General features: G+C 45.0%; 1 protein-coding gene across 4 annotated transcripts in view; it reads left to right on the top strand.

Annotated features, from left to right (window-relative positions):
* Window positions 1-449: 449 nt before the first annotated feature.
* LOC118386170 (cystathionine beta-synthase-like) overlaps window positions 450-19,852 on the top strand; it is a 28,037-nt gene continuing 8,634 nt past the window's right edge. Inside the window, exons 1-11 of one of the 4 annotated variants that reach the window (XM_052522307.1) lie at window positions 450-677; window positions 9,432-9,812; window positions 13,409-13,515; window positions 15,218-15,352; window positions 15,831-15,910; window positions 16,003-16,207; window positions 16,306-16,397; window positions 18,186-18,311; window positions 18,536-18,620; window positions 19,258-19,363; window positions 19,559-19,771. In XM_052522307.1, coding sequence (XP_052378267.1) covers window positions 9,439-9,812; window positions 13,409-13,515; window positions 15,218-15,352; window positions 15,831-15,910; window positions 16,003-16,207; window positions 16,306-16,397; window positions 18,186-18,311; window positions 18,536-18,620; window positions 19,258-19,363; window positions 19,559-19,771 — 1,523 coding nt within the window. In that variant the 5' untranslated portion in view covers window positions 450-677; window positions 9,432-9,438. Of the gene's footprint in view, window positions 678-3,473; window positions 3,623-8,133; window positions 8,265-8,380; window positions 8,542-9,431; window positions 9,813-13,408; window positions 13,516-15,217; window positions 15,353-15,830; window positions 15,911-16,002; window positions 16,208-16,305; window positions 16,398-18,185; window positions 18,312-18,535; window positions 18,621-19,257; window positions 19,364-19,558; window positions 19,772-19,852 lie in introns of those variants that run through there. The other 3 variants (XM_035773668.2, XM_052522309.1, XM_052522308.1) reach the window with 3 other exon arrangements.

Raw genomic sequence — 19,852 nt, 5'->3', positions numbered from 1 at the left:
TGAGTATTTGTTGCTTAAATCCTGTACTTTCCTGGTAAATTGGGTAAAAAGGGTCTTATTAGGAGCATGTGTGTTATGTCCATATGCATTACAGATTATGTAAATAGCATTGTCAAGTTTAACAGTTACTATGACCCATCTCCCGCCTTGTGAAGATGTGGAATCTAGAACGTCACCTTTAAACTTGTGAATAAGTGTCAAAACACCAGCAGAATGAATCGATCCATGACTGAAATAGGCCATATCTCCCCTGAACAAGGCATCATACCTTTTAAGAAACGATTACGTGACGATTCCCTTAGCAACTGAGTGACGCAGAATGACAACGGTAACACGATTGGTCTACGGTCTGCTGAGCGGAGCATGAGACGTTTTGCCATCTATTTACCAATTGATTCTTATCTCCTCCTTTTCTAAAATCTCTGGTAGATCTATCTTGCGTCTTATGTGCGCAAAGGACCGACAAATGTGTAAACTCTGATTGGAAGAGCAAGACCGACAAAAGCCCCCACGATAGCCAATCAACGCACACACCAGACAAATTACACTCGAATCAGATTGGACCGTTGTCACTCTTGGGCTGCTGGCAATGCTAAAATAGTCGCATTCTACGAAAGACCTTTGACATTGAATCACATATCGGTACATCACCACTAGCTTCCTTAATTAACTCAAAGGTGAGTGGACATCAATGTTACTACCAAAGAACGATATTAATAACCCTAGAATTTTTATTTTTGAGTATTGTTTTGACTGATTCAGAACACTCCATCATTCCTCACGTGTGGCGCTTGAACATCATAGCGCTCTGTCTCTTTACTACTTTTTCTAACCTATTACAGTGTTATGTTATAGGGTTCATTGATTGTGTGGTGTCATGTAGAGTGACTTGACCATCTGAAACAACTGAGTGACATGAACAAGCATGATGAAATACAATTTACAGTAGCATCATCAGTCGCGCCAAGGTAGACTACTGTAGCCAACAGGGACAATGGTGGAGTCCTATTACGCTGGTTTGGGATGAACCGGGCAATGTCCCGCCCGTCAAGATAGGGAGGAGCGCCCGTCTCATATCAAACGGTAATCTGCGCCGATTGGTCATGGTGTCAACAAGGCAGATGTTGCATCGTCCAGAAACAAACATCTCTTTTCCATGAAATAAATGTTGTCTCTTCAAACTAGTTTTCATTGGGAAGGCAGATAAAAGCGTTTTTTTTCAAAAGCAATCACTTTTGGTTGTATAACAATTAATTACGTCACTTTTGTTTTTAGGGGTCTTCGCTATCCGCCAGAGCGGAACACCTGGCTCACGACCGAGACGCATCCCTGTTCCAAAACGAATGCAATCACTTTTAACCCGAGATAAACTCCTCCCACTAGGGTAACCCGGGCCAGATAAACGAACCTCCTCAGTGTAAAATGCGGCGATTGCATCATCTATCTCTTACGACATTTTGGAGCCTAACAAAACGTATAATTTGACATGCTGGTGAATGGAAGATATGTAGAATTGAGTAGCATACGACGGAAGGGGGAAAAGTGTTGCCTACAATAGAAAGGATACATAATAGCAGCTACCAATTTGATGTCAGAATTTATCTTTAGGTCTAATGTTACTTAAAAACTGTTTTTTAATAGATTCGTCTCTACAGGTTTGTCTGTGCACTTTATTACAGGTTTGTCTGTCCACTTTATCTAATGCTGAATAGATGACTGACACTTGAACAGATTGACACTAAACCTATAATCAATAACTAGAATCATAAATGGTAGGGCAACTGCTTGGCCTCTGACAGCAAGGCACTACAGGGGGTAGTGCATAAGTGCCAGTAATAATAATAATAATAATAATAATATATGCCATTTAGCAGACGCTTTTATCCAAAGCGACTTACAGTCATGTGTGCATACATTCTACGTATGGGTGGTCCCGGGATTCAAACCCACTACCCTGGCGTTACAAGCGCCATGCTCTACCAACTGAAGTACATCACATAAGCTTCCTGCCATCCAGGACCTCTATACCAGGCGGTGTCAGAGGAAAGCCCTAAAAATGACCACAGACTCCAGCCACCCTAGTCATAGACTGTTCTCTCTGCTACCGCACGGCAAGCAGTACCGGATCGCCAAGTCTAGGTCCAAGATACTTTTTACCAGCTTCTATCCACAAGCCATAAGACTCCTGAACAACTAATTAAATTGCTACCCAAACTATTTGCATTGACCCCTCCACCTGCTGCTACTTTCTGTTTATTATCTATGCATAGTAACTTTACTTCTACCTACATGTACATGTTACCTCAATTACCTCGACTGTGTGCCCCAACACACTGACTCTGTACCGGTACCCCCTGTATATAGCCTCGCTGTTATTACAGTTTAATTTAGTAAATACTTTCTTCACACTAATTTTTCTTAAAACTGCATTGTTGGGTAAGGGCTTGTAAGTAAGCATTTCACTGTAACCTGTTGTATTCGGCGCTTGTGACAAATAACATTTTGATTCGATTTAAAAAAAATGATGTGTACACTATTAAATCAGTACTTGCTAGGTAGTGTAGCCTGTAATTGCAAAACATTTTACATTTGCAAATGGTATATTGGATTGGGGGAAATGACGTGCTTTAATTCCCACTGTGTAGACTGATGTAAGACCAGTGCATCCTGGTTTTGCCTTAGTAGAATAAATGTAGGAAAACATCATTTTTTAATGATCCGATATAGCTGGCAGACTAAATTACTATTCATTGAGGCTAAATTCACAACCTGGCACTCATACCATCAGGGCCACCGAATCATCCCCAGCTTCCAATTGGCTCATTCATCCCCCCTCCTCTCCCTTGTATCTATTCCCCAGGTCATTGCTGTAAATGAGAATGTGTTCAGTCAACTTGCCTGGTAAAATAAGGGTTAAATAAGTACAACAAAAAAGTAATATGATCCTTGGAAAAATGTGTAAGACGTCAATTTAGTCTGCATAGGCTTACTTGAATATTCAGAAAGCCCTATCAGTTTACCTATAGCAGGGATGTGCAATTGGTGTTTTTGTAGGTCACAGATCAATTCTCTCCGCTTGCTGTCAAGAGGGGGGCCGCTAAAATGTTTTGCTTGCAAGGAGAGAGCGGGCAGGGCACTCAACAAAATGTAGCCGAGGGCCCCCAAAAGGCTAGGACCGGCTCTGACTTCATGTTTGGGTATGGATGGATGGGTACGCAGACCCGCAATCCACTGCGGCCCCTCAATGATGAATTCAGAATTTTTTTGTGGCCCAGAACCGTTCAAATATTCCCATCCCTGACCTATAGATAGGCTATTCTAAAGTGGTACAATTCCCGAGACCTCACTGTTTACACACTGTGTTCAATACACATTTTTCCAGTCAGAACCCAGTTGTCTTGAACGCACTGAAGTCTGAGATTTCTGAGTTTCCAGTTTTTTTTTTAACACAGCAGAAGTCATACTGGTTTGACAACATGGCCAATGTGTTCAACCTTTTCTGATCCATGGTGTTGCATGTGAATGTTTATCCTTTTAATCTGGGAAAAGAGGCCCTATCAGACAGATGTTTTAAATTCGTAAACCCAGACTTGGATCACACACCCTCTCCACCGAATAGGAGGTAGGGGAAGCAAAATAGTGATTGTTTGCGATGTTAACAATTGTCCACGCATTCCTTCCAAACCACTCATTGCTGAATTTGCAATTTCCGACATGTGTAATGTTCATGGCAGATGAGCACCGATACGCTTTATCTGTAATTTCTCTTCATATGACTTGGATTGAAAAGGATTTGCCAGTAGATTGTCTACGTGATTCATAATAATGACGGCTTGTCTAGTTTACTATCTAAAATGTTGGAAGGTATGATGTTGACATGACCAATCCAGATTTCATCTGTGGTTATCAGGTTGTTAGCTAGCTAGCTACTACTGTAACATGACTGAACAAGGTAAGCGGCTCGTGAACGGTCTGCGACATTTCTGAAAGTTAAAATCCGGTCTCACCTATATGCGATAGCAAGAAAAAAAACTGTAATCTGGGTTATAACATTTGAACAGTTTTATATAAACTGTTAAACTGTTTTCCTTGCAGTAATGGTTCAAGCATTTTTTTATGGCACTCAGAGGCTGCAGCATAGCGAAGTAATCGTTCGAAAAATGATTATTGGCGTGATTCTTTCTCCTAGGAGCAAGAGTGCTTCCACATTTTTTCCCCCAGGTAGCACAGCAAAATGTTTTGGAGCATATGCAACCAACATGGTAGCACTGTAGAGCCAAGCATCACATACATTGAAATGGGCAGTATCTGTTTCTGCAGACTGTGTGCTCTCCCACTCAGTATTTGTTACAGCACATGGACACTCATATCCCCATGTGGTCTCTCTCTCCTCACAGCCCCAGCTGTTGTTGGGGTCTGTGTAGCAGGGCCAAACACCAACACACCTGCTTTATAGAGGTATTCAAAAGAGCACACCTAGGGTATTAATAGTAGCTGTAGTAAAATGTAGTGTGTGTGGTGTTGCTGTGTTGGTCTCGCCAACATCAGTGGCAGTAACTAAAGCTCAGAACGTTTAAGTTTCCTGGGTGTGCGCGTTGCAGCCTCATACTGAATTACAGAGTCTTGGAAACGGTTAACACTGTTGCTTCTTATGCTGTTGTTGTCTGTGTGAGCTGGTCTGCATCATCATCATCATGTAACCAGTCAATCAGTGTGTGCCGGGCAGGTGTGTGTGTTCCTGTGTGTGTTCCTTTCCCTTAGCACTCATTAACAGCTGCTTTTAGAGTTGATGGATACAGACTGTGTGTGCCTATTGTCATTTCCATTACATTTACATTTAAGTCATTTAGCAGACGCTCTTATCCAGAGCGACTTACAAATTGGTGCATACACCTTATGACATCCAGTGGAACAGCCACTTTACAATAGTGCATCTAAATCTTTTAGGGGGGGTGAGAAGGATTACTTACCCTATCCTAGGTATTCCTTGAAGAGGTGGGGTTTCAGGTGTCTCCGGAAGGTGGTGATTGACTCCGCTGTCCTGGCGTCGTGAGGGAGTTTGTTCCACCATTGGGGGACCAGAGCAGCGAACAGTTTTGACTGGGCTGAGCGGGAACTGTACTTCCTCAGTGGTAGGGAGGCGAGCAGGCCAGAGGTGGATGATTTCCATGTAAAAGGACCCATGAGCAACAACGTCAAGTTCATAGGAGCATATCAAATTGGGTGTCAAATTAAAGCTAAGTCTATATTTTAGGGAAATGAAGGCATAGATTCATTTTTCAACCATTTTCCATAATAAATGTTTTTGGCATAAGTAAAGTCTTTGATTTCTGGTCAAGAAAACGTCTTAAAAGATATTACAAATACACCAATAGACCCCGCCAACTAATATCAACACTTATATATTTAGTTTTTGTAACGGTTTTCTAGTGGTGAAGGAGAGTCGGACCAAAACGCAGCGTGTAGATTGCGATCCATGTTTAATAAACAACGTAAACACGAATAAACAGAAACACTACAAAACAATAAACGTAACAAAAACCGAAACAGCCTATACTTTGTGTAAACTAACACAGAACAAGGACATCAGGACACTAAGGACAATCACCCACAACACAACCAAAGAATATGGCTGCCTAAATATGGTTCCCAATCAGAGACAACGATAAACACCTGCCTCTGATTGAGAACCACTTCAGACAGCCATATACTTACCTAGAACACCCCACTAAGCTACAATCCCACTACATACACACCACATACAAAAACCCATGTCACACCCTGGCCTGACCAAATAAACGAAGATAAGCACAAAATACTTCGACCAGGGCGTGACAGAACCCCCCTAAGGTGCGGACTCCCGAACGCACCTCAAAACAATAGGGAGGGTCCGGGTGGGCGTCTATCCATGGTGGCGGCTCCGGCGCGGGACGTGGACTCCACTCAAAACCTGTCTTAGTCCCTCCTCCTCGCGACCTTGGATAGTCCACCCTCGCCGCCGACCATGGCCTAGTAGTCCTCACCCAGAACCCCACTAGACTGAGGAGCAGACCGGGACTGAGGGGCAACTCGGGACTGAGGGGAAGCTCGGGACTGAGGGGAAGCTCGGGACTGAGGGGAAGCTCAGGAGTGAAAGGAAGCTCAGGAGTGAGAGGAAGCTCAGGCACGTTGATGAATCTACCAGATCCTGGCTGACTGGCATATCCTGGCCGACTGGCGGGGCCTGGCCGACTGACGGGGCCTGGCTGACTGACAGTTCTGGCAGATCCCGGCAGATCTGGAAGAGCCTGGTTGACTGGCAGATCTGGAGGATTCTGGCTGACTGGCAGATCTGGAAGAATCTGGCTGACTGGCAGATCTGGAAGATCTGGCTGCTACACGCTGACTGGCGGCTCTGGCTGCTCCATGTAGGCTGACAGCTCTGGCGGCTTCTTACAGACTAGCAGCTCTGGCGGCTCCTTGCAGACTGACAGCTCCTTGCAGACTGGCAGCTCCTTGCAGACTGACAACTCCTTGCAGACTGGCTGCTCCATGCAGACTGACATCTCCTTGCAGACTGACAGCTCCTTGCAGACTGACAGCTCTGGCTGCTTCATGCAGACTGACAGCTCTGACTGCTCCATGTAGACTGGCATCTCTGGCTGCTCTATGCAGACTGACAGCTTTTTTTGGGCCGGACCGTCTGTGGTTTCACTGTTTTTTGGGCCGGACCGTCTGTGGTTTCACTGTTTTTTGGGCCGGACCGTCTGTGGTTTTACTGTTTTTTGGGCCGGACCATCTGTGGTTTCACTGTTTTTTGGGCCGGACCGTCTGTGGTTTCACTGTTTTTTGGGCCGGACCGTCTGTGGTTTCAACGTCCACTGACGGCCTTTATTTGGCCCAAACAACAACGTCCATGATTGGTGACCAGACCAAATCTAAACCAATCATCGACGTCTATGTTTCACAAGTCTGGACAGCACAGAAACAGTAAAGAAAAGTAGAGTACAGTAGATTACACGAGAGCAGTTGTTCTCAACTGGTTTTGCCTCGGGACCCAAATTGAACCAAGTTGTCTCAGTCGCGACCCAAGTTTCCAATCTGGAAAACAGTTTTTAATGCAATGTTGATAGTAAATGTAGCAATTACATGACACGGGTAAATAGTTTCCATCTCATTCATTTTGAACATATTCTTGATGAATGTTAATCAACTTACTGGTTTGAAACCTAAAAAATCAACCAAAATAGCGCTGCTAATAGCTCTATATTGAAAATACTGTGATTTGAAGAAACATTTGTCAGAGATTAAATTATTAAAACATGTATGTTCATGATCATTTCTACACACTTTCTACCTGGTTTAAGTCGTTTAAGTTCAGACTAGTTCACCATAGAATAGGTTATGCTCAGCCAGGCAGAGGAGAAGCTCGTTGTAATCGCAGGAAAAGATGACGGACCACTGTCCAGTGATAATAGTTATTTGATTGAGTTGTCAACCCACACAATCTGACATTCTAAAGGCCCAGTGCAGTCAAAAACACATTTCTCTGTGTTTTATATCTATTTCCAAACTATGAAGTTGGAATTTATTTTGGTGGGATGGAGAATTGGCCTTCCATGGTGGCATCACCATGTGGTAGTTAAGTTAATAGACCAATAAGAACACGTTCCAAACCTCTCTGCCAAGAATATTTGTTATTTTTTCAGTTTTTCCCTCTCCACTCAGACCACTCATGGACAGTCCTTGCTTGAAAAATGTCCCTTTGCTAAGAAGCTATTTTTGTTTCTTTTTGACCATTTTAATTGAAAACAATCACAGTAAGGTACTTAATTGTTACCGAGAAACGATTTGATGTTGAGATAGATGGCTCTGCTCCATTGGACCTTTAAAAACAAAGTAGAAACATTAGACTTTTTTCTGTTAACCTGTGTTAAACAAAAACACATATAGACTCAGGTTATAAATTCATCCTAATAGCAGTGTTGATGCAATGTTGAAAGGGTATCCTGAAATAACAAGGAAACGATACTGACTCAGAGGAGGGGTGGAGGATTAAGGAGGGAGGAGAAGGTGGAAAATAGTTTCCTAGAGTCAGAAGCTTGACATTATTTAGAGTGATAGAAAGTAGCATTAGCAGCGGTAGAGAGGAAGAGTGAAAAGATGATTCGAGTTGAGTTTTTCTAAATATTTACTCAGCTGCCCGCAGCCCTGTTCTGTAAGTTCGCAATGAGTCACTCAGCCACGGAACAAGGTGGGAGTGCCGAGCCGGCCGGGAGGAAAAGGTACAATGCGAGTCATAGGATGTGGAAAGGGAGGATAGTAGGTTCGAAGCGGCAGAATCAGGAGAGCGAAGATTGCGACGACACATGACTATCAGGGTAGAGGCTGAGAGGCTGGGGTTGGAGGAGAGGGAGACAGAAAAGGAAAAAAGTAGTGATCAGAGACCTCGAGGGGGGTTGCAATGAGATTAGTAGGCGATTGGGTGTTTGCCAGCTAAGAAAATGTTAAGTGCATTGGGATCTGTACGAGATTATCTCGAGTTTGAACTCCATCAACTTAGTAAGAATGTCTTACTTTCCTGGACCCTTTTGTTTTATATGTGATTACAGATTATCACATGTCATGGTCTGTCAGTCACGAGAGTAGGGATGTGAAGGCTTTTAAAACATTCAGAAATGCAAGAGCCTTAAAATGATACAATTGTGTTTTGCTTGTTTAATTCTCTTGAATGTTAGTGCTGCTGAATACAGATGGCCAATCCAGCTGAGCACGAACAGAATTTACAAATTAACCCTGGACAGAGCATTATTTCCCACATTGGACCTTTGGTCAAAGTTGCTGTACATTTCGTCCATTTTGACCTGTTAGGCTTTCTATTCGATCTTTCCCACCTGCAATCTCTGAGAAGACTGCTATTTCAGTAGTACTTTGATTGTCTGTTCAAGCCGTACAGAAAGGGAGAGTTGTCATTGTTATCCAATAGAGTAATCAGGATAAGTCGTGTGTGTCTGTGTATGCAGAGCTAGGCTAATCGGCCCTTATAAAAGAGACCCAACGGCAGAGACCGAGGTTTCGTGCTTTATACTCTAGTCTCTGCAGTGTGTAGCCTATATAGGTTACTTGTGTGAAAGTCTGGGTAGGTCTGTTGGGGGAGCATTCTATTCTCCCTGGCAGTATTCACCTGGACATATCCTGGCTTGTCCTTGTTATGTAAGGACAGGAATGGTAATAATGTATATATATACAGCATGTAACCACATTGGGTGTGTGTTATTTTTCATAGAACTGCATATTAGCTGAGAAGGGTAGTACATTTTACTACAATAATTTGATAATCTTTCAGTTACTCTTTGTCTCCTCTCTCTCTCTGTCCTCTCTCTCTCTGTCCTCTCTCTCTCTGTCCTCTCTCTCTCTGTCCTCTCTCTCTCTGTCCTCTCTCTCTCTCTCAGGTGAGTCATGTCGTCGGTTTTCTCCAGCACGGACTCTGTAGGCGCCGAGCCCTCCGTCTGCCCCAACGCAGCCAAGCTCAGCAACGCACAAGCCAACGAAGTGGCTGCCATTTTGAAAGGGGGCTCCAAGGTCAACGGAGAAGCCATGTTGAACGGCCACAAGCTCTCCATGAATGGATCGGCTCAAGTGAACGAGGACAGTGCTGGCCATAAGGCCCAGAATGGGTCGGTCCATGTGAACGGGCACGAGGGGGAGAACGGTCTAGAGAAGGCAGCCGCAGGCGTGGAGGAGAGGCTGTGGATCCGTCCTGACTTGCCCAGCAAATGCACTTGGAAACTGGGCGGGTCTTCCGTAGAGTCCCCTCACTGCCACTCTGAACTGTGAGTCACATCTCCATAGCAGAACCAGAGTATTTACACATATTCTGCTGATCCTCCGTCCTCTTTGAACACCTACAGTCCAATCGGAAACTATTCAGACCCTTTGACTTTTTCCACATTTAGTTACGTTACAGCCTTATTCTAAAATGGATAAAAACACATGTTTTCCTCATCAATCTACACACAATACCCCATAATGACAAAGCAAAAACTGTTTTTTAGAAATTGTATTCAAAATAAGAAACTGAAATATCGCATTTACATAAGGATTCAGACCATTTACTCAGTACTTTGTTAAAGCACCTTTGGCAGTGATTACAGGCTAAAATCTTCTTGGGTATGACGCTGCAAGCTTGGCACACCTGTATTTGGGGAGTTTCTCCTATTCTTCTCTGCAGATCCTCTCAAACTCTGTCAGGTTGGATGGGGAGCGTCGTTGCACAGCTATTTTCAGGTCTCTCTAGAGATGTTTGATCCGGTTCAAGTCCAGGCTCTGGCTGAGCCACTCAAGGACATTCAGAGACTTGTGCCAAAGCCACTCTTGTGTTGTCTTGGCTGCGTGCTTAGGGTCATTTTCCTGTTGAAAGGTGAATCTTCACCCCAGTCTGAGGTCCTGAGCACTCTGGAGCAGGTTTTCATCAACGATCTCTCTGTACTTTGCTCCGTTCATCTTTCTCTCGATCCTAACTAGTCTCCCAGTCCCTGCCACTGAAAACAATCCCCACAGCATGATACTGCCACCAGTATGCTTCACCATAGGGATGGTGCCAGGTTTCCTCATGACGTGATGCTTGGCATTCAGGCCAAAGAGTTCAACCTTGGTTTCATCAGACCAGAGCATCTTGTTTGTCATGGTCTGAGTCCTTTAGGTGCCTTTTGGCAAACTCCAAGCAGGCTGTCATGTGCCTTTTAGAGATGCTTACGTCTGGCCACTTTACCATAAAGGCCTGATTGGTGGAGTGCTGCGGAGATGGTTGTCCTTCTGGAAAGTTATCCCACCTCCACAGAGGAACTCTGAAGCTCTGTCAAAATTTGACAATTGGGTTCTTGGTCACCTTCCTGACCAAGGCCCTTCTCCCTCAATTGCTCAGTTTGACCGGGCGCCCAGCTCTAGGAAGAGTCTTGGTGGTTCCAAACTTCTTCATTTATGAATGATGGAGGCCACTGTGTTCTTGGGGACCTTCAATGCTGCAGAATTGTTTTGGTACCGTTCCCCAGATATCGGAGCACTACGGACAATTCCTTCGACCTCATGGCTTGGTTTTTGCTCTGACATGCACTGTCAGCTATGGGACCTTATAGACTGGTGTGCCTCTCTAAGTCATGTCCATTAAATTGAATTTACCACAGGTGGACTCCAATCAAGTTGTAGAAACTTCTCAAGGATGATCAGTGGAAACAGGATGCACTTGAGCTCAATTTTGAGTCTCATAGCAAAGGGTCTGAATATTTATGTAAATAATGTATGTGTTTTTATATTTTTAATACATTTGCAAAAAAACGTCTATAAACCTGTTTTTGCTTTGTCATTATGGGGTATTGTGTGTAGATTGATGAGGATTTTTATTTGATTTAATCCATTTTAGAATAAGGCTGTAACGTAACAAAATATGGAAAAAGTCAAGCGGTCTGAGTACTTTCTGAATGCACTGTATAGTTTACATAGTTCACTGACTCCACTAATTTCCCTTGTGTAGATAAGATATAGTCACCAGCTTGCTTCACTTGAAAGGGGAAAAAAGAACCAAGATAACCCAGCCCCATGTACTTTTATGTCTCTCGTTTGGTTGAGCAACAACATTAAAAACAGGATGTTGTTTTGACTTGGAAGAATTTGATATATAGCCTGGCTCGATTTTCCTGCATAATGACACACCTGAAAGGGCCAGAGCCACAGAGAGGACCCAGGAATGAGGAAGGGTTGGGCAAAAGATGGTTGGTGTCACCATGACATGGCAATTTTAGGATGGTTTCCAGCAACACTGAAGTGAGCTGGCATTTTGGCCTAGGGAAAAGGGTATGTGCGTGTGCATTTCTCTGGCACAGTCTGGCTGTTTGACACTGTAGTCTCTCCACTCAATAAATGTAAGTTGTTATATGTTGTTATGTAAGGCATCAACAACTCAGTGCTGCCTGCCACATGCACAGGCGTGTTTGTCTCACTGACAAACAGAATCCATAGGCTATACAGTACCATGTTACAAAACTCTCTGTCCCAAAGATTTCATGATACAGAGGTTGATACAGAGGTTACAAAAGTAGCCAAATTACATAAGTTTCCAAATGACAAAACTGTAACAACATTCAAGAAGATACACTACATGACCAAAAGTATGTGGACACCTGCTGGTCGAACATCTCATTCCAAAATCATGCCCATTAATATGGAGTTGGTCCCCCCTTTGGTGCTATAACAGCCTACACTCTTCTGGGAAGGTTTTCCACTAGATGTTGGGACATTGCTGCAGGGACTTGCTTCCATTCAGCCACAACACCATTAGTGAGGTTGGGTACTGATGTAGGGAGATTAGGCCTGGCTTGCAGTCGGCGTTCCAATTCATCCCAAAGGTGTTCGATGGTGTTGAGGTCAGGGCTCTGTGCAGGCCAGTCAAGTTCTTCCACACCGATCTCGACAAAACATTTCTGTATGAACCTCGCTTTGTGCACGAGGGCATTGTCATGCTGAAACAGGAAAGGGCCTTCCCCAACCTGTTGCCACAAAGTTAGAAGCACAGAATCGTCAAGAATATAATTGTATGCCGTACCGTTAAGATTTCCTTTCACTAGAACTAAGGGGCCCGAACAATGAAAAACAGCCCCAGACTATTATTCCTCCTCCACCAAACTTTACAGTTGGCACTATGCATTCATGCAGGTAGCGTTTCTCCTGACATCCAACAAACCCAGATTCATCTGTCAGACTGCCAGATGGTGAAGCGTGATTCATCACTCCAGAGAACGCGTTTCCACTGCTCTAGAGTCCAATGGCGGCAATCTTTATACCACTCCAACCGACGCTTGGCATTGCTCATGGTGATCTTAGGCTTGTGTGCGGCTGCTCGGCCATGGAAAACCATTTCATGAAGCTCCCGACGAGCAGTTCTTGTGCTGTCGTTAGTGGTCCTGTTCTGTGAGCTTGTGTGGCTTACCACTTTGCCGTTGTTGCTCCCAGTCTTCGAAATAACAGCACTTACAGTTGACCGGGGCAGCTATAGCACACCAGAAGTTTGACAAACTAACTTGTTGGAAAGGTGGCATCCTATGACGTTGCCACGTTGAAAGTCACTGAGCTCTTCAGTAAGGCCATTCTACTGCCAGTGTTTGTTGATGGAGATTGCATGGCAGAGTGCTCAATTTGATACACCTGTCAGCGACAGGTGTGGCTGAAATAGCCGAATCCACTAATTTGAAGTGGTGTCCACATACCTTTTTTTATATAGTGTACTTTGGATCAAATATACCCATGTTTGCAGAGCATTTGACAAATACAATTTGATTTGTTTTTGTTGCCTTGTCTCCTTGTCTATTTGGGAATGATCCATGTTTTCTCTGTGTATATTGAGTCTCTGAGTCTCCATCCCATACCCGCCTCTCAGGACTGAAGCTCCCAGCATTCTACCCAACATCCTCGGGAAGATCGGAGACACACCTCTGGTCCGCATGAACAAGATCCCCAAAGCCTTCGGCCTTAAGTGTGAACTCTGTGAGTATTTACACATACACACACAGTCATGTTATGACACACACAGTCAACCTTGAAGGCATGACACACAGTCAACACACACAGCACGGCACCCACTAAGCATATTGACACTAGCCAGAAGACAACCAGATAAAGGCAATGTCTGTATTTGCACTTCCTTGTTTGTGTCAACATGATGGAAATACAGTAACTTATCAGGCTGTGTCATTTTTAACTCACATTTTCTGTCCCCCCCCCCAAAAAAAAACTGTGCAAGTGTGTTTGATTTACACATTGTGGGCGATCAGCTGTCTTCAAGAGAGCAGTTATATGTTTTAAAGCATGAATCCATAAATCCAGTAGTAGAGGACATGACAAAGAGGGAGGGATCGAGAGAGAGGAAGGAGCGAGGGTTAGGAGGAATGGAGAGAGGGAGAAGGAGATGGAGAAAGAAATAAAGACAGAGGGATAAAATAGAAGTGAGGGAGAATTAAATAATTGACCAAAGAAGTGTGCAAGAGCGAGGTAGAGGAGGCTCTCTAGACTCCTCCTGTAGTACAGTTTAGCTGTGAACCCTTTGTTATACTGTCATTACTTCAAAGTAAATGTAAGGGTATCACATAGCCTCCTTTCCTGACATTACAGTCCACTAGGCTTCACTGTATGATAGAAGTCTTGTCTGACGTAGGTTAGTCCACTCTGAGTGGAGGAGGGTATGGTCACCTGAAAGACCCTCTGCTGTGTGGGAATAGGTGACCTTAGGGCCACTGTAGCAAGGTGGGGTGGGAGGGGTGGCAGGAGAGGGGCAAGCTCTTGTATCAGGTGCCACTAGGCAGGATTGTGACAGTCACAAGGCTTGGGAAGTCTTGGGAAGTCAGGAGGTCGATTCTGAGGGAAATGTTCCCGTCATTACATAGTAGCATCTGTTGTTTTTGTTAAAGACCAGTTATTCTGCCCGGCGACTAGCTCAGACAGATCCTTGTTTTTTCTCTGATTGATTGGTACAGTTGACCAATGACCGGTAAAGTACGATAATACTAGACTTAATAATAGTGCCGGTCTAAATCTTTCCCCTCTCGCCAGTGAGTGTTTTTTATGGGCCTGATTGTTTAGAGTCCATCTCTGGTTGATTCACATGGCTTAGTGGGACAAAGAGGCCTGTTTCCATGGTACTTCCATGGATTTTCACGTGATTCAGATGTACTTTTTGGCTGTCTATAGTAGATGTGGGGCAGTTTGGAATCTGTGCCAATCGGCTATTGTACTTGTGTACGTGTGAAAGGGAGAGTGGGTGTGGTATGTGTGCGGACCTTTGGACGACCCCCCCCCATTTTCCAAATCGGCTCATGGGGGCTCAGTCTCTTCCCATGATCCCCCCCTCCCATGCCTGTGGCAACTTCTAATGTAATCCCTTGTGTTTTTTATTGGCTTTATAGTTAACTTGTACATAGTGGGATTTTAGTTTGAGTCTTTTCTGTGTTATTAAAAGATCTTAAGTGTTTTCTAAATTGGTTTGTTTTGCCCATATGTTGTTACGCTTAAGTAAACGATAATATGAGCCAGCGCAGTACATATTCATAATTCAACATTTCCTCACACGTGTGTGTGTGTGTGTGTGTGTGTGTGTGTGTGTGTGTGTGTGTGTGTGTGTGTGTGTGTGTGTGTGTGTGTGTGTGTGTGTGTGTGTGTGTGTGTGTGTGTGTGTGTGTGTGTGTGTGTGTAGTGGCCAAGTGTGAGTTCTTTAACGCAGGGGGCAGTGTGAAGGACCGTATCAGTCTAAGGATGGTGGAGGATGCAGAGAGAAATGGGATCCTCAAACCAGGAGACACCATCATCGAGCCCACCTCTGGCAACACAGGTATGCATGAGAGAGAGAGAGACCGACAAGGCCCTCTCTGTGGAACTGGCTATGTGACTCACAGCAGAAAGATTACACCCCAGTTAAAGGATTTTTGTTTGTGTTTTTTGTGTGTGAGTATGCCTGTACAAGTGTGTGTACACGTGTGTGTGCGTTTAAAATGAGTTTTGCCTGGTGTGATCACTGAGACCTCCCAGCCTACCTTTGACATTAGGATCTACTGCAGCCCTGAGTTGTGCAGTATGGTCTGTACCGCTGACATGACCTGCAAGTATTTCTCTCTCTCTCTCTCTCTCTCTCTCTCTCTCTCTCTCTCTCTCTCTCTCTCTCTCTCTCTGTCTCTCTCTCTCTCTCTCTCTCTCTCTGTCTCTCTGTCTCTCTGTCTCTCTCTCTCTCTCTCTCTCTCTCTCTCTGTCTCTCTCTCTCTCTCTCTGTCTCTCTCTCTCTCTGTCTCTGTCTCTCTCTCTCTGTGCTGCAGGTATTGGTCTGGCCCTGGCCTCTGCAGTTAAAGGCTATCGCTGCATCATCGTCATGCCTGAGAAGATGAGCATGGAGAAGGTGAGGCTGCTGTGTGTTTGTGTCTGTGTCTGTGTGTCATTGCGTAGGCATTTGTTATGGAATTAACTGTAATCTGGTCTTGTGTTCCTCAGGTGGATGTGCTTAGAGCCTTGGGGGCGGAGATCGTGCGTACCCCAACCGCTGCCCGCTTTCATTCGCCGGAATCCCACATAGGCGTGGCCTGGCGTCTGAAGAATGAGATTCCCAACTCTCATATCCTGGACCAGTACCGTAACCCTAGCAACCCCCTGGCCCACTACGACACCACTGCCGAGGAGATCCTGGAGCAGTGTGATGGTATGTGTGTGTGTGCGATAGAGAAATTGAGTGAAGAATACCCTTTTCGTACTACTGTGCTGATAGACAAATCTTTCTGCGCCACTCTGCTCTTGCAGGTAAGGTGGACATGTTGGTGGCAGGAGCTGGCACCGGTGGCACCATCACTGGCATCGCCCGCAAGCTGAAGGAGAGATGCCCCAACATCAAGGTAGTGCACTGAGTCACAAACACAATGCTCAAGATCTATAAGAAGGCAATCTGACATGTTATTGCCCTGCCTCGTGTTCTTTGTCTTGGAGAGACAATTCCAAATTCATTTAGCTGAACGTTTAAGGCAACAACATCAATTTAAGACCCATAGGGTATTTCAGCCACACCCGTTGCTGACAGGTGTATAAAATCGACCACACAGCCATGTAATCTCCATAGACAAACATTGGCAGTAGAATGGCTTTACTAAAGAGCTCAGTGACTTTCAACGTGGCACCGCCAAAGGACGCCACTTTTCCAACAAGTCAGTTCGTCAAATTTCTGGCCTGCTAGAGCTGCCCCGGTCAACTGTAACTGCTGTTATTGTGAAGGCAAAACATCTAGGAGCATCAACGGCTCTGTCACGCGGGACTAGGTGTGTGTGCAGGAATCAGACGCAGAGAGAGAGTAATGGAGTAAAGTGCTTTACTATTGCACACCAAACTGATAAGCCCAATACAATACAGGGCGCAGGACACTATACCAGACAACCCCAAAATCACAGGGTGTCCAGTATAGAAAATAAAATACACCACAACTTAATATGTACACACGTAACAAAAGACAATCCCGCACAAAACAAGGGCGGGTCAAACTACTACATATAGGGAAGCTAATTAAACTAAAATACACACAGGTGAAACTAATAAGACAAAACCAACAGACAAACGAAAAAGGGATCGGTAGCGGCTAGTAGGACGGTGACGACGACCGCCGAGCACCACCCGAACAGGCAGGGGAGCCAACTTCGGCGGAAATCGTGACAGGCTCAGACGTGAAGTGGTAAGCCACACAAGCTCACAGAACAGGACCACTAACGTCCGCACAAGAACTGTTCGTCAGGAGCTTAATTAAATGGTTTTCCATGGCCAAGCAGCCGCACACAAGCCTAAGATCACCATGTGCAATGCCAAGCATCAACTGGAGTGATGAATCATGCTACACCATCTGGCAGTCTGACAGACGAATCTGGGTTTGGCAGATGCCAGGAGAACGCTACCTGCCCCAATGCATAGTGCCAACTGTAAAGTTTGGTGGAGGAGGAATAATGGTCTGAGGCTGTTTTTCATGGTTCATGCTAGGCCCCTAAAGCTACAGCATACACTAACATTCTAGACGATTCTGTGCTTCCAACTTTGTGGCAACAGTTTGCGGACGCCTTTTCCAGTTTCAGCATGACAATGCCCCCGCGCACAAAGCGAGGTCCATACAGAATTGTAATGTCGAGATCAGTGTGGAAGAACTTGACTGGCCTGCACAGAGCCCTGACCTCAACCCCAACAATCACCTTTGGCATTAATTGGAACTTGGAACTAATCGCCCAACATCAGTGCCTGACCTCACTAATACTCTTCTGGCTGAATGGAAGCAAGTCCCTGCAACATTGTCCCAACATCTAGTGGAAAGGCTTCCCAGAAGTGTGGAGGCTGTTATAGCAGCAAAGGGGGAACCAACTCCATATTAATGGGCATCATTTTGGAATGAGATGTTCGACAAGCAGGTGTCCACATACTTTTGGTCATGTAGTGTAACGTATTGCGCTAAGCCATGAAGTTGGATCCTAAAATAATATTAATCCTGCCACTGATAAATAAAGCCATAACATGTATCTCAAATTGATAAAGTAAAGATCAAACAGTTGCCTCACTTGCCTTTGCGTTACCTTTGTGTGTGATGTATTTATTACCGTGTTATTTTGGCCCATTGATGTAATGGTTAGTTAACATTGTTGTTCTGTGTTGTGTAGATCGTGGGTGTGGACCCTGAGGGTTCTATACTGGCTGAGCCAGAGGAGCTGAACAAAACAGATAAGACCCAGTACGAGGTGGAGGGCATCGGATACGACTTCATCCCTACTGTACTAGACAGATCTGTGAGTGTGTGACAGTGACCTCCTGAGATGAGCTGTGTGTGAAACTGTGGTAGCGCCGGGTTTACTATTCTGGATACAGTAAGATCTACAATAATATACAGTATGACAGCTCAAACTCAAGTGTGTTCAAATTGTGGAAGTTAAATGACTCACCATCTATACATACTGTATGTTGTATCTGAGTGCTATGGTAGAATGCATATGAATGTTTCTCTCTTTTGCAGGTAGTTGACAGGTGGTATAAGTCCAATGACGATGAGTCTTTTGCCATGTCACGCATGCTGATCAGGGAGGAGGGGCTTCTCTGCGGTAGGTTGATGTCACACACACTGACTGGTGCTCCCAAAAATCATAATTCTCTAATAGTGTGTGTCTCTGTGTAGTACTGTATGGTCTAGCTCTCTCTCTCTCTCTCTCTCTCTCTCTCTCTCTCTCTCTCTCTCTCTCTCTCTCTCTCTCTCTCTCTCTCTCTCTCTCTCTCTCTCTCTCTCTCTCTCTCTTGGTGTCTCTCTCTGTCTCTCTGTCTCGGTCTCTCTCTCTTGGTGTCTCTCTCTGTCTCTCTCTCTCTCTCTCTCTCTTGGTGTCTCTCTGTCTCTCTCTCTGTCTCTCTCTCTCTCTTGGTGTCTCTCTCTCTCTCTCTCTCTCTTGGTGTCTCTCTCTCTCTCTCTCTCTCTCTCTCTCTCTTGGTGTCTCTCTCTCTCTCTCTCTCTCTCTCTCTCTCTCTCTCTCTCTTGGTCTCTCTCTCTCTCTCTCTCTCTCTCTCTCTCTCTCTTGGTGTCTCTCTCTGTCTCTCTCTCTCTCACTCTCTCTCTCTCTCTTGGTGTCTCTCTGTCTGTCTGTCTGTCTGTCTCTCTCTCTCTCTCTCTCTCTCTCTCTCTCTCTCTCTCTCTCTCTCTCTCTCTCTCTCTCTCTCTCTCTCTCTCTCTCTGTCTGTCTGTAAGTGTAGGAGGTAGTTCAGGTACGGCCATGGCTGCAGCAGTTAGAATGGCCACAGAGCTGAAGGAGGGCCAGCGCTGTGTCGTCATCCTGCCTGACTCCATCCGCAACTACATGTAAGCAACTAGAGAGGGAGAGAAGAGGGGGATGAGTGGAAGAGGAGGGAGGTTGAGGCGAAAAGGATAATGTGGGGGAGTTAAGTTTGGGGAGAAGGAGAATTGCTAAGGTTTTTTATGGGATACCAGGGATTTAACTTTAGTAGGACCAATTCTAACCCAGTTCTAACCCAGTTCTAACCCCTACCCCCCCAGGTCTAAGTTCCTGAGTGATAACTGGATGTGTGATAAGGGCTTCCTAACCCCAGAAAACCTGATGGTGTCCAAACCCTGGTGGTGGAACCTGAGTCTGCAGGGTCTGAACCTATTTTCCCCCCTCACTGTGCTGCCTTCAGTCAACATCAAGAAGACCATCAAGATCCTCAAGGAGAAGGCCTTCGACCAGGCACCCGTCGTTGATGAGTCAGGGTACGATTTTACCTGGTTACCCTAGTTACCTGGTTGCCATAGAGGCCATGTGCCAAATGTTTCAGTTGTCATAATAATAAT

The sequence above is a fragment of the Oncorhynchus keta genome, chromosome 7 (assembly GCF_023373465.1).
Source record: "Oncorhynchus keta strain PuntledgeMale-10-30-2019 chromosome 7, Oket_V2, whole genome shotgun sequence".
In the NCBI taxonomy this organism is placed as follows: Eukaryota; Metazoa; Chordata; class Actinopteri; order Salmoniformes; family Salmonidae; genus Oncorhynchus; species Oncorhynchus keta.
This window is presented reverse-complemented; position numbering and strand designations above follow the sequence as displayed.